Source organism: Marmota marmota, unplaced genomic scaffold (genome assembly GCF_001458135.2).
Source record: "Marmota marmota marmota unplaced genomic scaffold, marMar, whole genome shotgun sequence".
NCBI classification, from domain to species: Eukaryota; Metazoa; Chordata; class Mammalia; order Rodentia; family Sciuridae; genus Marmota; species Marmota marmota.
This window is the reverse complement of record NW_026000229.1, coordinates 52991588-53008198: the sequence shown is the minus strand read 5'-3', so window position 1 is coordinate 53008198 and position 16611 is coordinate 52991588. Positions and strand designations below refer to the sequence as shown.

The window sequence follows — 16611 nt, the reverse complement described above, 5'->3', positions numbered from 1 at the left end:
AGGTCTGGTCTACAAGTTTTGAGTCCAGTAAACACAAAAGTTCTGAGAAGAAAATAGGATCGGAAGACATCTGAGAAATGTAGACTACACTATTTAAAAATAAAAAATTAAAGAAACAATGACTCTTTCTTGTACTTACTTCACACAATTGTATGGAATGCCCCTCAACAGGAGAGACCTTACAGAGACACTGCCCTAAGAATCACGGAGCAAATGCACATCCTAAGATTCCATCCACCTTGACCTTGAAATCAAAAGGTCTCATTCCAATAAAATTGATCAAAACCTGTCCCTTGTCAGATGCTCATAAAATTTACAAGTCAGTTGATACCACAAAATTCATTCACTATCACCACCATTAAAACGTCAATATTTACTTACAACTAGCAATATATCCTTTACCTTCCATTAAAGGCACTAGAGACCATACATGATGAAGATGAGACATAATTTACCTTGGTTTTATCTTAATAAAAGAACAAACATTCTATGAAAGTATCACACAAAAATTAAGACATCATCTTTTTCCCCCTCTTTGTTCCCCCCACCCACCCCCCGCACCCCAGTAACAGGGGGGAAAGACACTTTCTACTCAAACTGTGGTCATCAGTTTCAAAGAGCCAGAACGAAAGCGGAGGATCTTCTTCTTGAGGTTGTGCGAAGCCTTAATTTTGACAAAGGTTTTTGTGGGGTTGTTATGAAGGTCAGGGGCCGTGACCGTTTGAATTGGGAGGGTCTGGACAAACTGGGACCAAATTAAGCCCCCGCTTTCTTCGGAGTCGCTGGTGGTGGTGCTCTCGCCCACGAACTCGCCCTCGCTCACGCTGGACTCACTGTCCCCGAAGCAGTTGGTGGTGTAGTTGCTCTGCTCGTCCTCGCTGGTGTCCACCACGGTGGAGTGGAAGAGGGACTCGCACTCGGCTGAGTACTCGGAGTCACTGGCTACGTAGGCATAGGGACTGGCGTAGGACATTGCCACCGGCACCGGGTACACACCCATGTGCTCCCTGCGAGCCCTCCGGGCCCTCCTCAGGGCCTCTTCATAAGAAATCTCAGCCGAGGACTTCCACCGCCGGTAGTCGGTTCGCTTGTGCTTAGGTTTGGCCACCACCGGCTCCCGTCCGTGGCCGTGTGCCTTGTTTCCCGCCCTGTGGCCGCTGCCCAGGGGCCTGCCGGGAAGACCCACATCGGAAGGCCCACTCCCGCTCTTCCGTCCCTTGGTAGTCGCTTTCTTGAGTTTCTTATTTGTATCCAAGTCGTCGGAGAAACGACACTTCTTGCTCCCTGACCGGGTTTTCTCCCGGACGGTCGGCAGACTGTTCTCCAGACCCTGCTGGGCCTGGCTTCGGTGCTTCAGGGTGGAGCTTCTCGCGACGCCCATGTTCCTGTGGCCCCGGTGGAGCCTGCCACCCGGTGCCTGCCCCGGAATGAACTGAGCTTTGACCAGATGCCCTTCCTCCAGGCTTTGCGAAGAAGAGCCCTCGCTTTTGAAATCCAATGTAGGCCTCTCCTCCAAAGGAAAGGCAGGCGGCAGCAGTGGAGGAGGAACGGGCGCGGGGACAGCCTGCAGGCTGTTTTTCTGCGGCATTTTTTTCAGGGACTGCACAGCCTTGTTCTCCTGCAAGGGCACAGGACCTTTGCCCGGGCTCTCTTTTGGAGAGGCAGCTGAGATCTGACAGCTTTCTTTCAGGGACTCACCTTTCCCAGCGGCTGGACACCGCGCATGCTCTTGGGAAGCTGCCTTGGCATTTGGGGGCAGATGCTTGCTTTGGAGCTCCGAGACCGTGCTTGCCAAGCAGCTCTCGGGTGGCGGCAACCTTTTACTTTCCAGTTGCTCTCCTTTTGATTCTTTTGACCATTGCTTCAGTGGGGAGAATACCCCATTGTCCGAAGAGGGTATTCCCCCAGTGGGCAAACACGCCTGTTTGGAATTCTTAAGGTTCACGGCGTTGCCCTGCGAGAGGCCGCCAATGGCCCTGACACACATGCTCCCATTTCTCAGAAGCCCTTTCGTGGGGTCAGCCTTCACACTGGTTCTGGGTTTGTTGGTCCTTACAGGATGTGTTTTTTTCTGAACCAGGCTCAAAATATAGCCATCCATTTTACTGGGTGAAGGATGGGAAGCAGACCACAGACTGCTTGGAGATGGTAAAGAACTCTCTGTTTTGGTGGCATCCAGTTCAGATCCAACGCAAATGTCATTTGCATGGTTCCCAAGCCTGTCCTCTTCTCTCAGAGGGTTGCCCGTCAGACAAAGGAGAAACATTGGGCTCTGCACAGCCACAGCATGAAGCGGACTGGGATAGCGATATACATCATTCCCGTTTTTAGACACCAGATCGCACTGGTACTTGGGATTCACATCTGCAATGACATCAAGGGAATTAAATTGTGGTGTGGAGGGGGAACAGCAAATTGCCTCTGAGGCCTGGTCTTCACAGTGGCCTTCTTTATATTCCAACCATCCTATGAGATCTGAAAAACATTTAAAGGTACACTCTGAAGAAATTAATTAGTAGCACCATCTTGTCTCTGACCAGTTTTTATTAAGACAAGTTCATGGGTAGAGAATGAATAACAAAGGAATAAAAAAATACTCCACTAGTTACTCTACCAGTTTACATAAGGTTCATATAACTGAATGAGTGAAAAACAAATTTAACAAAAATTTGGCAAGATATGTTCTTTAAAGGAAATACATTTAGCCATTAGAAATATTTTCAAATTATTGAAAAGGGAAAACACTATAAATGTTAGCGAAAATCATGATATAAGAGTATGATTATTTGTGTTTATACAAAGAAAGTCTAAGATGAAGTCATACCAAGGTTCTAATAGTAGCACCTCAGTGTGATGGGGAAAAAGTTGATGTTCACTTTCATCTTTCTAAATTTTCAACAATAACTATTGCGTTTTTAACTGGAAAAAAATCAATGAGTCTGTTCTGGCTTCCTTTTAAAATTCTTTGGATAAATTAGTTTCTATGGACTTTTTCCTCATTTTGTACTTTTTAAAACTTGATTCCTAATGATATCTGTTCAGATAAAACACCTAAAAGGTCAAATAAACTGATCAAATTTCAATAATAATAACAGCATATTTTCAATAGTGATATTAAAAAACAAAACATTGTTTAATAGGATAGGGAGTTCTTCATAAGACTTTTTAAAAGATTGAGTACTAGTAATGGATAAATTTCCCACATCTTAAAAATGTTGATACCAAAATATAATGAAATCAAATTTTTTCTTAGTTAAATGATTTTAATTTCTTTTTTTTTTTTTTTGGAAGGTGGGGTTACTAGGCATTGAATTTAGGGGCACTCAACCACTAAGCTACATCCCCAGCCCTATTTTGTATTTTGTTTAGAGACAGGGTCTCACTGAGTTGCTTAGCACCTCTCCATTGCTGAGGTTGGCTTTGAATTCACAATCCTCCTGTCTCAGCCTCCCAAGCCACTGGGATTACAGGTGTGGGCCATAGCACCTGGTGATGATTTTGATTTCTTAGTGAATATTATAAACATCAAATCCTTTTAATGACCTTAAGTTATCAGAGAAAATTCAAAGTTGAGTCCATCATTGATTTATATTCCATTATATTTATTTATCCAGATATTAAAAACCTATGTACCTGTAATAAATTTCTTTTATAAAGAAAATATTTTAAAAAGGAAAATGATAATCTTCATCTACTCAACCCCCAATAAATAAATAGTTTGTTCTAAGAAAAGGAAACCTCTATCCTTTCCCATCCCTCCTCCTCCACTACCCTAAGTCCTATCTTTGCCTTACTTTTTTCTCTTTTCCAGTGCTGGAGATTGAACTCAGGGGCACTCAATCACTGAGCCACATCTCTAGCTCCCTATTTTGTATTTTATTGGAGGTGAAAGGGTCTCACTGAGTTGCTTATTGCCCTGCCAAGTTGCTGAGGCTGGCTTTGAACTCATGATCCTCCTACATCCGCCTCCCTCATGCTTCATTTTCCAGAGCCACTGGGATTACAAGCCCACAAGACCACGCCCAGCTTTTGCCTTACTTAAAGCCACATTTACCTACATTTCACCACTGATCCCTTGTCCTTATTTAAGAGTTGAACCAGAGAGCTCAAGGCCCAGCCCAACTGTCTCAATGCTGCAAGGAGGGCATTTGAGAGAGCCAGAGGTCTGTCTTCAAGGAAAACCTGTACAAAAGTACCTTTCAATGGGCTTATAAAGTTTACCTCTGAAACCAGATTTACAGAGTGAGGAAGAACAATTATCAATGAACTTGAGGCCCAGACCCTCTAGATAACACAGTTCTGTGTTTCCCCAAATGATTGCTGTTGGAACACATATTGTACAAACACAAACCAATTAGCAACCTCAGCTGCTCAGTGTTAGGTTTTCCTTGCCTGAACTCAAAAGTTCAGTCTCATACACAAGTGAAAAATAGATAAACACAGAGTACAGTGACTTGTGCCAGCACCTGCAGCAGCTCTTATCTTCTCTGCTCTTTCATAGGACCAAAGGTGTAGTCGTGAATTTCAGCAACAACTCTGCCATTCAGCCCATGGGGAGTTTCTGACAACAGCTTATAAGCCAAAATTCCTCCTCTATTAGATGAGATGGTTGAATATAAAAATTTTGAATTCCGGGCTGGGGATGTGGCTCAGGTGGTAGCGCGCTCGCCTGGCATGTGTGCGGCCCGGGTTCAATCCTCAGCACCACATACAAACAAAGATGTTGTGTCCGCCGAAAACTAAAAAATAAATATTAAAATTCTCTCTCTCTAAAAAAAAAAAAAAAAATTGAATTCCCTTGGGATGGTAAACATGGACCTGGCAGTTAGACATGAGCTTGAATCCTGCCTCTGCCACTTACTATGTAAATAGCTTAAAGAACTTCAATTGGCCTCAGTTTTTTAATACATAAAATAGAGCTAAAAATACCTACACACTCTGCAGAACTGTTGCGAGGATCAAAAGAGATATGCAGAGCATCTAGTGGTGCATGCCACATAGTAGAAATGCAAAAACTGCCAGTACTAACAATATGATTCTCTCAGGAGGTCACAGCAAGTATAGTCCCAAGTGGGGAATTATGGGCTGGGGGGGAGGGGTGCACATCATACAGAGTATTCTGGGAAACATGGAGGGGCCAGAGCTTTCTGAGGTGCCAGTTCTTGACAAGGATGATGGACGTATTTAACTTAATGTACACTTTAGTTTTAAGTGATTAAAGGAAGAAGAAAACTGTTCCAGAATGGTTTTCAAAAGAAATGCAATGGGGTTAGAGATATAGCACAATGGTAGAACATGTGTTCAGCATGCCACAAGACTCTAGATTCAATCCCCAGCACACACACAAAAAAAAAAGAAAAGAAAATACAGACAAATTAAGCAGCAAAAACTCAGAAATTCAGTTCAAGACTTATAATATTGGTGCAGTATCTCCACTGTTAAATTGCTACTATGAAAATACAAAGCCAAATGAGACCCAAAGAAGAGTAAATTAATCCTAGACATTCATCTAGATCAAGCCATAAATTTAGACATATTATGGCACTCAGTGAAGTAAATTGATGAACTTTTGGTTTTCCATTAGCAAAAGAGGTCAGAGCTACATAACTCTAAGGGTCCTTAACCCTGCCAGTTAAAATTTCTATCAGTGCTAACAATTCTTACCTGCAGATTTGGGGCAACCATCTGAGATAGTCAAGGTTGCCTCCAAGGGACTGCAAAAGCAAGTGCTGGAATGACAACTGGATAAACACTCACTGAACACCGAGTTAGAGGAATTAGAAAGGGATCCTGAAGCCCCATCACTCAGCTCATAAAACCCTACAAATAAAAAAATCGTAGGAATTAAAATTATGTCAAGGATAATACACATTCATGCTTAAAAGGAAAAAGGGAAGAGGGTTTTATTTTTTGGTGTTTTGGGCCATTTTATTTCACTGGATTTTAGAGTCCAATAGCTGATAATATGGTTTTATTTCAAACAATCATCATGAAAAGGCAAAGAGTGTATAACTATGGTTATGTTTCAAAGTTACTCTCACCATCAAATTGACCTTCCTCCTTGGCCTTGCCTTTAAAGATGTGTAAGAAAGGAACTTAGATCTGCCAAAGCTTCAACTTTGTCATGAATCTTTCAGAAGGAATAGCCTTAAGAGAAAATAAAATCTAAGGAGCCAAATGGTTTAAAAGAAAAAAAAAAAAAAACTTTTGAAGTGATCTCAGGAAGTTGAAGTGTGACTAATTTTCTTGACCAATTCTGACTTTCTCAAGTTTCAAAGGACTGCTCTTCCAAAAATTTGAATAGAACCTTTTTTTTTTTTTTTAACTCAGGGGACTACAGTCAGATCGATCTCATTATTAAAAATTTTATCATCTGACTTTATTTCTTTCTCACACAACTGAATACTAAACTACTCTTAGTTCTCTCAGCAATGGAAACAAACCCCACTGCCATTTGCAAGTCTGGAACTACCAACCATAGGGGGCTACCTGTGAGTGCAGAATTCTGTCCTTGTATACACACACTCACCTGAGCTAGGCCGGCTGTCTGTCTCCAGATGTTCTTCAGATGTCTTCTCTACATCCAGTCTCAAGTCACTTATCTGTTTGTCAAGTTCTTGCAACTGATTCAACAAGCCAGCATCTCTTCTCCTTAAACAATTCTAATTAGGAAGAAACAGGAAAAGGAAAAATGGATATACTTTAGTGACAAAGAACCAGAAAGTCTTAAGTTTTCAAGGTTCACTAACCCTTCCCAAAACCAAAATTTTACTGAATAACCTGAAGTAAAGAAAAATTTCAGTAACTGGAAAATATGTCCTATCTTTAATTCTACTTTCTCATGTTTTGTGATGATGCAGTTTCTTCATTTTTCTAAAGCACTTTTTTTGTTGTTTGTTTTAACTAGTATATACAATCTGTGACTTTTTATAGGGAGAGGCAAGAAAACTAGAGAGACTTTAATCCATCTGGTATATAGCCAGTTTAAAATAAAGCTTCGTGGTAGACTTTTGAATTTGAAGTCAGAGTAACAAGTTTCCTACAATACATTATAATCTTACTTAGGTGAGGTTTTCTGGCCAAATGTCTTGGCCTGCAGAGTTTTGTTTTCTATAAGTTGCTTTGTGGGGTTTAATCAGTCTTAGGGCCTTTGAAAGTGAGAAACTAATACTAATAGCCAGTGCCAAGTATAATGTGAGCTGGCAGAATCCAAAACCCTCAAGGGAAGGTCCATCAAGATTTGAACTCAGCTCAGGTTTCCAAAGGTGACAGATCGGTTGTGCTAACTCACACCGCCACCTAGTGCTTCCTAGAGCTGGCTGGAAAGGCAAAAGAACTCAAAAGGCATCTGGTTCAAATCATGAATGCCAAGTCTACAAATGAAAATAGTACCATAAACACTGACTGGACTGAAATTCTCCTGACATACTGCCTTGCTCCCCTCAGACAGACAATAGGAATGCATCACTTGCAATCCTGACAGTCATGAAGCCCAAAATGTGCTATTGCACAAGGCACTGCATAAAATGTAAATGACCAGGCATAATCAGTGAGAATTGGTTCAAATCGTTGTTACATATGATCCTGGTCTGTTCAAAGAAACAGTAAAACGCCCAAACCAGAGCTATCACACAAAAACCACAGCATACAACCTTACAAAATAGATGCACATGAATATCTACTCCTCTTGACTGTTCTTTGATTTAAAAAGCTAGGGGACATAAACCAGATGCTTGTTTGCTAAAATTTGAGTTTCTTCAGGAAAAATGAACCAAATAAGTAAAGGCACTTAGATGCTCAAAAAATAAATTGTCTGAAAAGAGACAAAACAAGAAAACACATGACACTGACAGCCTCCCGACACTTTATTTTAAGAGGGCCATTATCTAGCATGTGTCTACTTTCAGATAGTATCACATGGTCAGATAGGATCTTTTTGCCGTTTTCCAAAACTACATTTTGAGGTCACCGAAACAAAGCTGCCGCCATTATTCTGAGGCGGGGTCAAAAGCTGTTCTCAATACACTAAGGTCCAAAGTTCCTTTTCTTTCCATTAATGAAGACTGCATAGAGTGCCTGGGACGCTGACAGAAATCCTGTAAGATAAATGCTCCTCGAGAGCAAGTTCTCTCTTCTCCCACCTCTACCACCAATCACAGCTAGCAGAACGCATAAAGAAGAGGAGGCACGTTCTCCAGCCAAATTGCCATCAATTGCAATCTAGTTTTAGCTGCCTTATACAAAGGACTTCTATTTGAAACTAAGCACCAGTCCAGGAGAAAGCTGGTATGCTGGGGAGAGCCCTGGGAGGGGCAGGGCTCCCTATAGGCGCTTCAGTGTAATCGTAAAACTCGGTGTTAGTTAGCCGAGCCACAAGCCCCCTCCTCGCTTTTGTCCCCTCTCTGCGGGAGGAGATGAAACTAGGGAGACCTCCTAATGAAATGGCATTTTAAGTGGGGGGTTGCGAACCTCTGGGGAAAGGGCATGTACTCATTTAACTATGGAGACAAGGTAGGAACTAGCGACTCCAAGAATCTCGAATGCAGAGGAGGAGGGGAGAGCAGCCACCCCCTCCCCGCAATCCGCGCGAGGTCGCCAGCCCCTCACCTGACACAAAGCAGGCACACGCCAGAACGACGCGCCGCAGGCACACCGCACTGGGGGTTAGGGAGGTGTGAGGCGGAGGTCGGGGTGGGGGCTCAAGACTGCAAGAATTTCCCCAGCCAGAGGCAACCCCGCTCCCACACCAGACCACCTGCCCGACCTCCAGTCCCGCGGCAGGGGCAGCCTTGCCTCACCTCCGGGCACGACTTACCAATTGCTTCCGCAGCAGCAAGATGTTCTCCTCCAAGAACTTCTCCTCCAGGCGGCTGCGCTGCGCCGCCTCGGCAGGCAGCTCCCCTGCTCGGGGCGCAGCGTTCCCCGCGCCCCCGACGCCGCGCAGGGCGCCCCGGACCAGCAGCTCCTGGCGCTGGCGCAGGTACTCCAGCTCCGCCAGCCCGGCCAGCGTGGCCTCCTGCCGTTCTCGGGTGCGCTGCCGCTCGGTGTCCGCCTCGCCCTTCTCCCGCCAGCGCCCCTCGGGCTCCGCCGCACGCTGCTCGCCCCGGGCGGGTGCCTGAGGCTCCAGCTCCCTCGCGGTGCCGGCTGGACTCGGCTTCATGGCCCCCAATCCAGGAGCAAAGACCGGTCACCGCAGCCAGGCTGCCAGGGTGGAGGTGCGAGGCGCTAGGGCTGCAGCTGCGAGTTCATGCCTCCCCTCACTGGGGCACAGCTGCGGGGACCAAAGCCACAAGCGCTCGGGACCCGCTCGCGGCGGCCCGCTGCCGAGGACCCGGCCCGAGCGGCGCCGTCCGCTGTCGCCGCGAGTCCCTAGCCACGGCCCCGCAGCTGATAACGCCCAGCCCGGCGCTACGTCACGCGCGGTGGCCGGGCCACCCCCGCCTGGCGCCCGCCTCCCCGCGCCGGCCCCTCTGCTCTAGGTTCGCTCCCCTCGTTCACCGGTCTTCTGTCAGGCGCGCCGCTCGCGCTCGCGGCCGGCCTCCTCCTCCCCGCCCCTCCCCGTCTCCTCCCCCGCTCTTCCCGCGGGCCTGCTAGCCCCCTTTCCGACTTCACTGCACCCGATTTTTCCTCGTTGCTCATTGGCTCTTTTCCATCACCCAAAAGCGACGGGCGAGCGCCTGGAGCCCCAGCATCCTGTTACAGTCAGCCTAGTCGGCAGGGTCCGCGAAGGGACGCGGCAGTTGGGCTCCCCAGAGAACTTTCTGAAACTCGACCAAGTTGCAGTACACAATCTTAACCCTTTCCCCACACGTCCACTCTCCGGGTCCGCTCACACTGGTTTAGGTTTCTTTCACCTTCCCAAGCAAGTTACTGCGAGTGTATTCGAAGACAATTTCTATGAGTTGAGCTTTTGGTTTTTGTTTCTGGGTTTTGTTTTGTTTTGTTTTTTTTAACTCCATTTTGTAAAAGCATCCATACAAAGCTCACTGTAGGGTTGTTTTTAAAACGTTTTTAAGTTTTGCTCTTTTTAATTTTTGACGGAAATCTCACTTTAGAAGGCATTTAAAACCAAGCAGGAGGATGTCATCTTAGGGCCAGCATGAGTTCTTTTAAAAGCCTAAAGTTTATGAGTGTGCGTGCTTATGCGACTGGGGTTTTGTTTGCTTTTTAATGTTGTTATTTAGTCTCTGTTCACTAGAGCCAGTCTCTGAAACCAGAGTACCTGAATTTGAAACACTGTTTCACTCTCGAATAGCTGTATGGGCAAACTACTTGCCCTCTCTGCATGTTTCCCCAAAGGTGAAATGGAGCTGCTATCAGAACTTGCCTGTTGCAAGAATTTTGATAATGTACATCATACAACATATATCTCTTGAAAGAGTGTGTTTACAACATAGCTGGCACGAAGATTTTAAGGTTTTATGACTTGTGCCTCTTGCCCCACCCCACCAGAGGAACTTATCAAATTTTCCCCTGAAGTATCATTTGTGGGGTGATCATTTAGGCTTAGGACACTGGACACAGGGAATTTCAGTGAGCTAGGGATCTGCAAATGCCACTAGCTGGCCTGTTTATGGGACAGTACCACACGATTGTTAAAAGCACACAGGCAAGCAACACGGAAATTAAAACCACCATGTCACATTTTGAAGAAGTTCAGGCAAAGTGTTGCGTGAAGGAATACTTCTTATATCATTATTGCAGACTCTTGCACCTTTGACCAGCTGCTTACCCCTTCCAGGAATTTTCTTTGTCCCTTCACTGTGTGGTCTAATCTTCCTTCCAAAATCAGCTCACTCTCTTCCCTCCTTTGAACTCCTTAACTGAATGAATATTTGGACCTTTCCACAAGCTATTGTTTGGTTATTTACCTGGGTGTGTGCACACACATCTGTGTATGTAGGTGTTTATGTGTATCTCTTCTCTCCAGCTATTTTATAAAAGCTCCCGGAAGGCAGTCTACCCTCGTAGACTAACTGTTCTCAGCACAGTGCACTGCAAGCATTCAACTGATAATTGCTAGAAACTCAAGAGGATGTAGGTTAGTTGTAGATTGTTTATTCATTGACATACTTTTTAACTAACTTTTAAACTTAATAGTACCCATTTAATCTCCATTACAAATGTAACTAAGTCGACATATACCAAAAAGACAAAAAACAAAAGCAAAAGCTCCTTTGCCACCCTTCACTCTCCTCCCATTTTACCTTCTCCATACATGAAAGGAACTACAACCTTGATAATTAACAAGATTCCATAGTAGATCTAAAAATGAAATTGTATTCCAGGTGTTCCTAAGCTGAAAAAATAAATTCTATTCAGGTCACCTATTCTTTGTGCCTACTGTGTACCAACCCCTATTTGATAATACAGGAACTAATTTTGCTCCCTAAATTTAGTAAGACTAACAAATAATGACTTCTCCTGCCTGCCAAATACCACTCACCGGAGTCTTCTGTCATTGTTTCATTCTGTTCTTTTCTAAACAAGCATCTTGCTTTCTAGTCTGAATCAGATTCCGCCTGGCTGGGCGGAGTCTATTATTGTGGCCTGTGTTATGTCACACATTGACAACTATATTTATATAGTTGAGGAGGGGGAAGAAGCTGAAACATGTTTTTACACACTACTAATAAATCTTGCTAAAGCAGACAGACAAGTTGCTGTGTCTCCAAACCTCCCTAACCTTCCCAACCCCCCTCCCACCAAATGCCACTTTGAGCTGGCTCATTACTCCAAAGCAAACCATTTGCCATAACAGCTTGTACATCTCCATGAAAAAGTGTTTCCAGCAAGTTTAAATATTAAAACTAATGCGTTCTGATGGTTCCTCCAATAAAATGGTCACAAATAGGAAAAAAGGTTTTGCTTTCCAAAGTATCCATTGCACATTAATAAATAATGCTGTTCATTCACATGCCAATTAAAACAAACTTGGGCTGTCAAATGAAGTTAGAAGCGAGGAGCTCAATGGTGTAATTGTTTTTTCCAGGAAAACCCCCAATGTTATATTAAGCATGACTGGTTGGGTTGCCCCTATGCTCTTCTTAACCTAACAGTCTCCTCCTCCCTGTTCTAGTTCCTGGGATTTTTTTTTCCTCTTTGATTCTTTGATTTGGTTGCAGGTATTTGGAAGACAATTGAAAGAAATCACCCACTGCTTCCTTCCTTCTTCTGCTGATAAAGTCTTACTTCCCTCTATGGTTTTGATTTTTTTTCCCTTTCTCATTCTTTTTAAAGCAGGTACTGGCACTTCTTGCTCCACTAGTACTACTTCATTATCTCCTTTCAAGTTAGTTCTTTCACTTTCCCTGAAGGCTTCTGTCTTATGGACACTCAGAACAGAATGTGTGGCACTAAAGATGCAGTGGATCTGCTACCCAGAGGAGCCGGCCAGTAAGCTACAGTTGCCAGCATGAAAAAAGAGTCTTGGTTGAATGCACTACAGTTGTGTAGCCTTTTATTTAAAGATATTTCCTAGGCAGAGCCAGCAACAGTCTCTCAGATCACGGTCTGGCGTTTTTGCCCTTGGGCAGAACAATTCCTAAGAGCACACTCACCAAACTCTGAGCATCATTCTACAAATTCCTTATCGGGCAGTGAACATTCTATTGCAGACAAGCAAAGTAAGGAGCATCAATTGTACATTTTGCTATAGAGAAAAGCAACAAAATGATGCCTTGCAACTTTTATGGCCAAACAAACACAAATGATGTAATTGGGAAAAGCTGTCTCCAAATAGTAGAGAAAAAAAGTAAAGGGCAATCCTTTTAGTTTGGGTGATGACCACCATTTGAGAGCCTGGGATCAAAGCTCCAGCCAGACATCAAAGCCCATTTGAGTCTAATGCCAAAAGAGCCACAGTGAATTAAACTTCATATATAAACTAATTATAGCTTGACCCCACAATCAGGCTTCAGTGAGCACATTGGGGAAAGAAAGCAGACATTGAAACAAAAGATCATGGAAAAAGAAAGTTGGTAGCAAAACTGGGCAACATCATGGCCCTGGACACTTTAAAAATCCTTGGAGGGCACAAGGAATACCAGAACGGCAGAGGAAATAGCAAACTTTTGACAAAGCTGGTTTTGTTTAAAAGATGATGAAACTGCTTCTTCCGCCCTCTCTGATAGCAGGACCAAACACATCCTTATTCTTGGAAGAAAAGATTATCTTTTATCTGTGTTTTAGTGTTGTGAGAGGGTTTCTGAGTCACCAGGCTTCTGTTGAAGAAGCCCAAGGTGAGTCCATGAAGTTTCCTTTTTTAAGAGAACTCAGGCTTCCTCTTACAGAGCACTCTGAGTTTCAGACTGTCCTGTGTGTCACAATGACTTGCCTTGTCTGGGATCGTCATCACTAAGGCCTCCCATTGACCTCGTACATCAGTTGCTTACCTTTGCCTTTTCTACTAGTCATCTTTACAGATGGAAGGTGCAGTGTGTCAACTGTGCAAATGCCCTGATACTAACTCTATGAAATGATGAAGACCCCTGCATTCTCCAGCAAAACTTAAAAGTATTCAGATACAAGTGGCTTTCAAAAACAATTGTATTAGGTGGGTTTTGCCCTTACTTGGTTTTATTGGGTTGTTCTCCAATTATTTAAAATTATCAGTCTCATAAACTGGCAAACCATTAGACACATGATTTGATAACCCACAGAATATGTCTTTGCAGATAAACAGATTTCTTAAAGTAACAAAGTCTAAATGTATAAAACGAATCTTTAATAAGATAAAAAAAAAGTAAAACAAACAAAAAGCAGGCCCTTCATAGAATAAAAGTAAATAAAAGTACCATCATCATTACTTTGTACCTTTTTAAATTCACTTATTCAAGGAATATTTATTGAATATGGAATACATCTCAGGTACCAAGGATACAATAGTGAACAAATCAGACCTAATCCCTACCATCATGGAGTTTATAATCTAGGCAGTATACTCATCCTAATTAAATAATAATATATCTGTTTGTGTGCATGTGTATTTCCAAATTATGAAACAATTACTGCAATTTGCAAATAATGTTTTAAAAGCAGATGTATTCTTCAGGGAAATGCAAATCATAACCATAATGAAATATCATCTCACTCCAGTTAGAATATCTATTATAAAAAGGGGGGGAACCACACACACATGCTATAATGTGGACAAAGAGGAACTCTGACACAACATTGATGGTAAATTAAATTACTACAGGCTTTGTGGAAAACCATATGGAAAGTTCCTCAAAAAATTAAAAATAGAACTATATATAATTCAGCAATTCCACCACTGGGTATATATCCAAAAGAAAAGAAATAAGAATATCAAAAAGACAACTTCCATTTTAAATTTATTGTAGAACTATTCAAAATAGCCAAGATATGGGATCAACCTTGGTGTCCATAACAGATGAATAGGTTAAAAAAAAAAGGTCTACACAACACAATGGAATATTAATCAGCCATAAAAAATTAAATCCTGTCATTTGTGGCAACATGGATGAAACTGGAGAAATTTGTGTTAAGTGATATAAGCCAAGCACAGAAAGGCAAATTCTACATGTTCTCATTTATGTGTGGAGGTTAAAAAAAAAAGTTGATCACATAGAATTAGAGAGTAGAACAAAGTCTGGGAAACATGGGGGAATGGAGAGAAGAGAGTAACAAGTACAGGGATACAGCTGGATAGGAGGAATCGTTTCTAATGTTTTATAAAACAGTAGGGTAACCATGGTTGACGACAATTAATTGTGTATTTCAGTACAGCTAGTAGAGAACAAATCAGACCTAATCCTAAATGTATGAACTAATGAATATGCCAGTTACCCTGATATGATTATTATACATTGAATCATGTATTGAAATATTACAGTGTACCCAATAAATATAGACAATTATGTGCCAATTAAACATTTTAAAAAGCAGACATATTCTCTGCTTATATAAAGAGTTAAATTCAAATGAAATCACAAAACTGTGTTGCTGATTTTTATAATTAACTTTTCCATAATTATGTTTTACTTTTAAATTTTTTTTTTCTTTTGTAATTGCAGATGCCCAGCATGCTTTATTTCATTTGTTTATTTTTATGTGGTGCTGAGGACCAAACCCATTGCCTCACACGTGCTAGGCAAGTGTTCTGCCACTGAGCTACAGTATGTCTTACTTTTTATCTTTAGTATTTTCCTTAAAGCCGCATTTGAAATTTCTATAGGATGATACGTACTATATTAGCAAAACAGTGCAATATTTCCATGTAAATATCATACATTGAAAGGTAGTAACTCAAATCACAGAACGATGAGCAATTTCCAATATAGTTTACTCATCATTTCTACCTTGGCACAGAGAAATGATCAACTGGGTGATGTTTTGTGGGCCCGTTCCAGATTTGAAACTCAGAAGCATCTGCTTTAGGGTACACTCAACTGGTGCAGTTCTTCCATTTCCTTGGGTTCCTGTGAACCCAGTTCTCTGATGCCAGGCAGAAACCAGAACTCAAAACCAGCTCCCACATGGAGTTCTTGGCCTCTGTTTGCCTCCAAACATCCTTTAATTAAGACCCCTCCAAGAGCCTATGGATCCCTGTGGAAAAGCCCAGAATGCTATTTTCACCTATGAGAAGCTGGAAGCACACAGCTGGCCCAGGCTTAGGTGGCCTCGCCCCTGGGGGAGCCGCTTCCTCTAATCCCTTGCACCTCGAAGCTGCGCAGTGTGAATAGTCGCACATCCGCTTCAAACAGGAGTTGGGCCGTTAGCATTTGGGGACTGAGGGGAAGGATGGGTGGGGGTTGTGAAGAGCCTCAAATTCAAAGAGGAGTCAGCTGGGATGACAATCTGTAGCTGTGCCACCAGCCCGTGGAGACCTGCAGGGGCTGATAGGAAGCCTAGGAGCCCCACTCCACCCTGGGGATGTCTCCTTCCTGAGCTGGGATTCTTTGAAGTCTGTGAGGATGGTTCGGACAGCAGATGGGACAATTCAGCTTCTGTTCAGTTTGGTCCAGGCAGACTAAATTCAAACAGTCCAGGGAGTTTTGCCTAATAATAAAGAAACCCTGCCATTTTGTTCCTGCTCCCACGCCCTGTGGAGGAATTCGGTTGACCCACTCTTGGCTGTAATAGAAGCTGTTTTCATCAGAGAATCAGATTCTAACAGGGAACTTAAGGGTGTGGTAGAAGGCTGTAGGTTTGGGGATTGGACCAGTTTGGATTTGAACTCCAACTACATCACACCCTACCATCACGCCCATCATGCTCACCACACCTTGGCTTGCCTCGTTTTTCTCATCTGTAGCATGGAATTTATATCTAACCTCATAGGGAGGTTGTGAGATGAAGTCTGGTTACCAGCCCTCCCCCGCACCAAGGTCCCAGCCTCTATACACACATGGGGATGGACACATCCATGCATAGTTTTCAACTAAGGATATATCCTTTTTAAAAAAAATTATTTTTTATTTTTTAGTTATAGTTGGACACAATATCTTTATTTTATTTATTTATTTTTATGTGGTGCTGAGGTTTGAACCCAGGGCCTCACACATGCTAGGTGAGCGCTGTATGGCTGAGCCACAACTCAGCCCCAGGATATATCCTTTTTTTTTTTTTTTTAAGACAGAGGGAGAG

General features: G+C 43.0%; 1 protein-coding gene across 2 annotated transcripts; it reads right to left on the bottom strand.

The window, feature by feature from the left end:
* Nucleotides 1–558: 558 nt before the first annotated feature.
* On the bottom strand, nucleotides 559–9494 carry Dact1 (dishevelled binding antagonist of beta catenin 1). Of its 2 annotated transcripts, none has more exons than XM_015480942.2 (4): nucleotides 8816–9494; nucleotides 6530–6662; nucleotides 5665–5820; nucleotides 559–2475 (listed from the first exon to the last, which is right to left on the bottom strand). In XM_015480942.2, exons 1-4 carry the CDS (start codon nucleotides 9158–9160, stop codon nucleotides 593–595), a joined length of 2517 nt encoding a protein of 838 aa, XP_015336428.1. In that variant the 5' UTR covers nucleotides 9161–9494; the 3' UTR covers nucleotides 559–592. The 2 variants fall into 2 exon arrangements, with proteins under 2 accessions (XP_015336428.1, XP_015336427.1); XM_015480941.2 differs by having other exon boundaries at nucleotides 559–2364; nucleotides 8816–9493.
* Nucleotides 9495–16611: the final 7117 nt, after the last annotated feature.

Excerpts from the sequence above, each read along its gene's own strand:
- Dact1 (XM_015480942.2), bottom strand. The coding sequence starts at position 9,160 with ATGAAGCCGAGTCCAGCCGGCACCGCGAGGGAGCTGGAGCCTCAGGCA. Across the intron at positions 6,663-8,815 it reads TGCTGCTGCGGAAGCAATTG|AATTGTTTAAGGAGAAGAGA; the intron begins GTAAGTCGTGCC and ends CTTCCTAATTAG. Across the intron at positions 2,476-5,664 it reads TGGTTGCCCCAAATCTGCAG|ATCTCATAGGATGGTTGGAA; the intron begins GTAAGAATTGTT and ends AATGTTTTTCAG.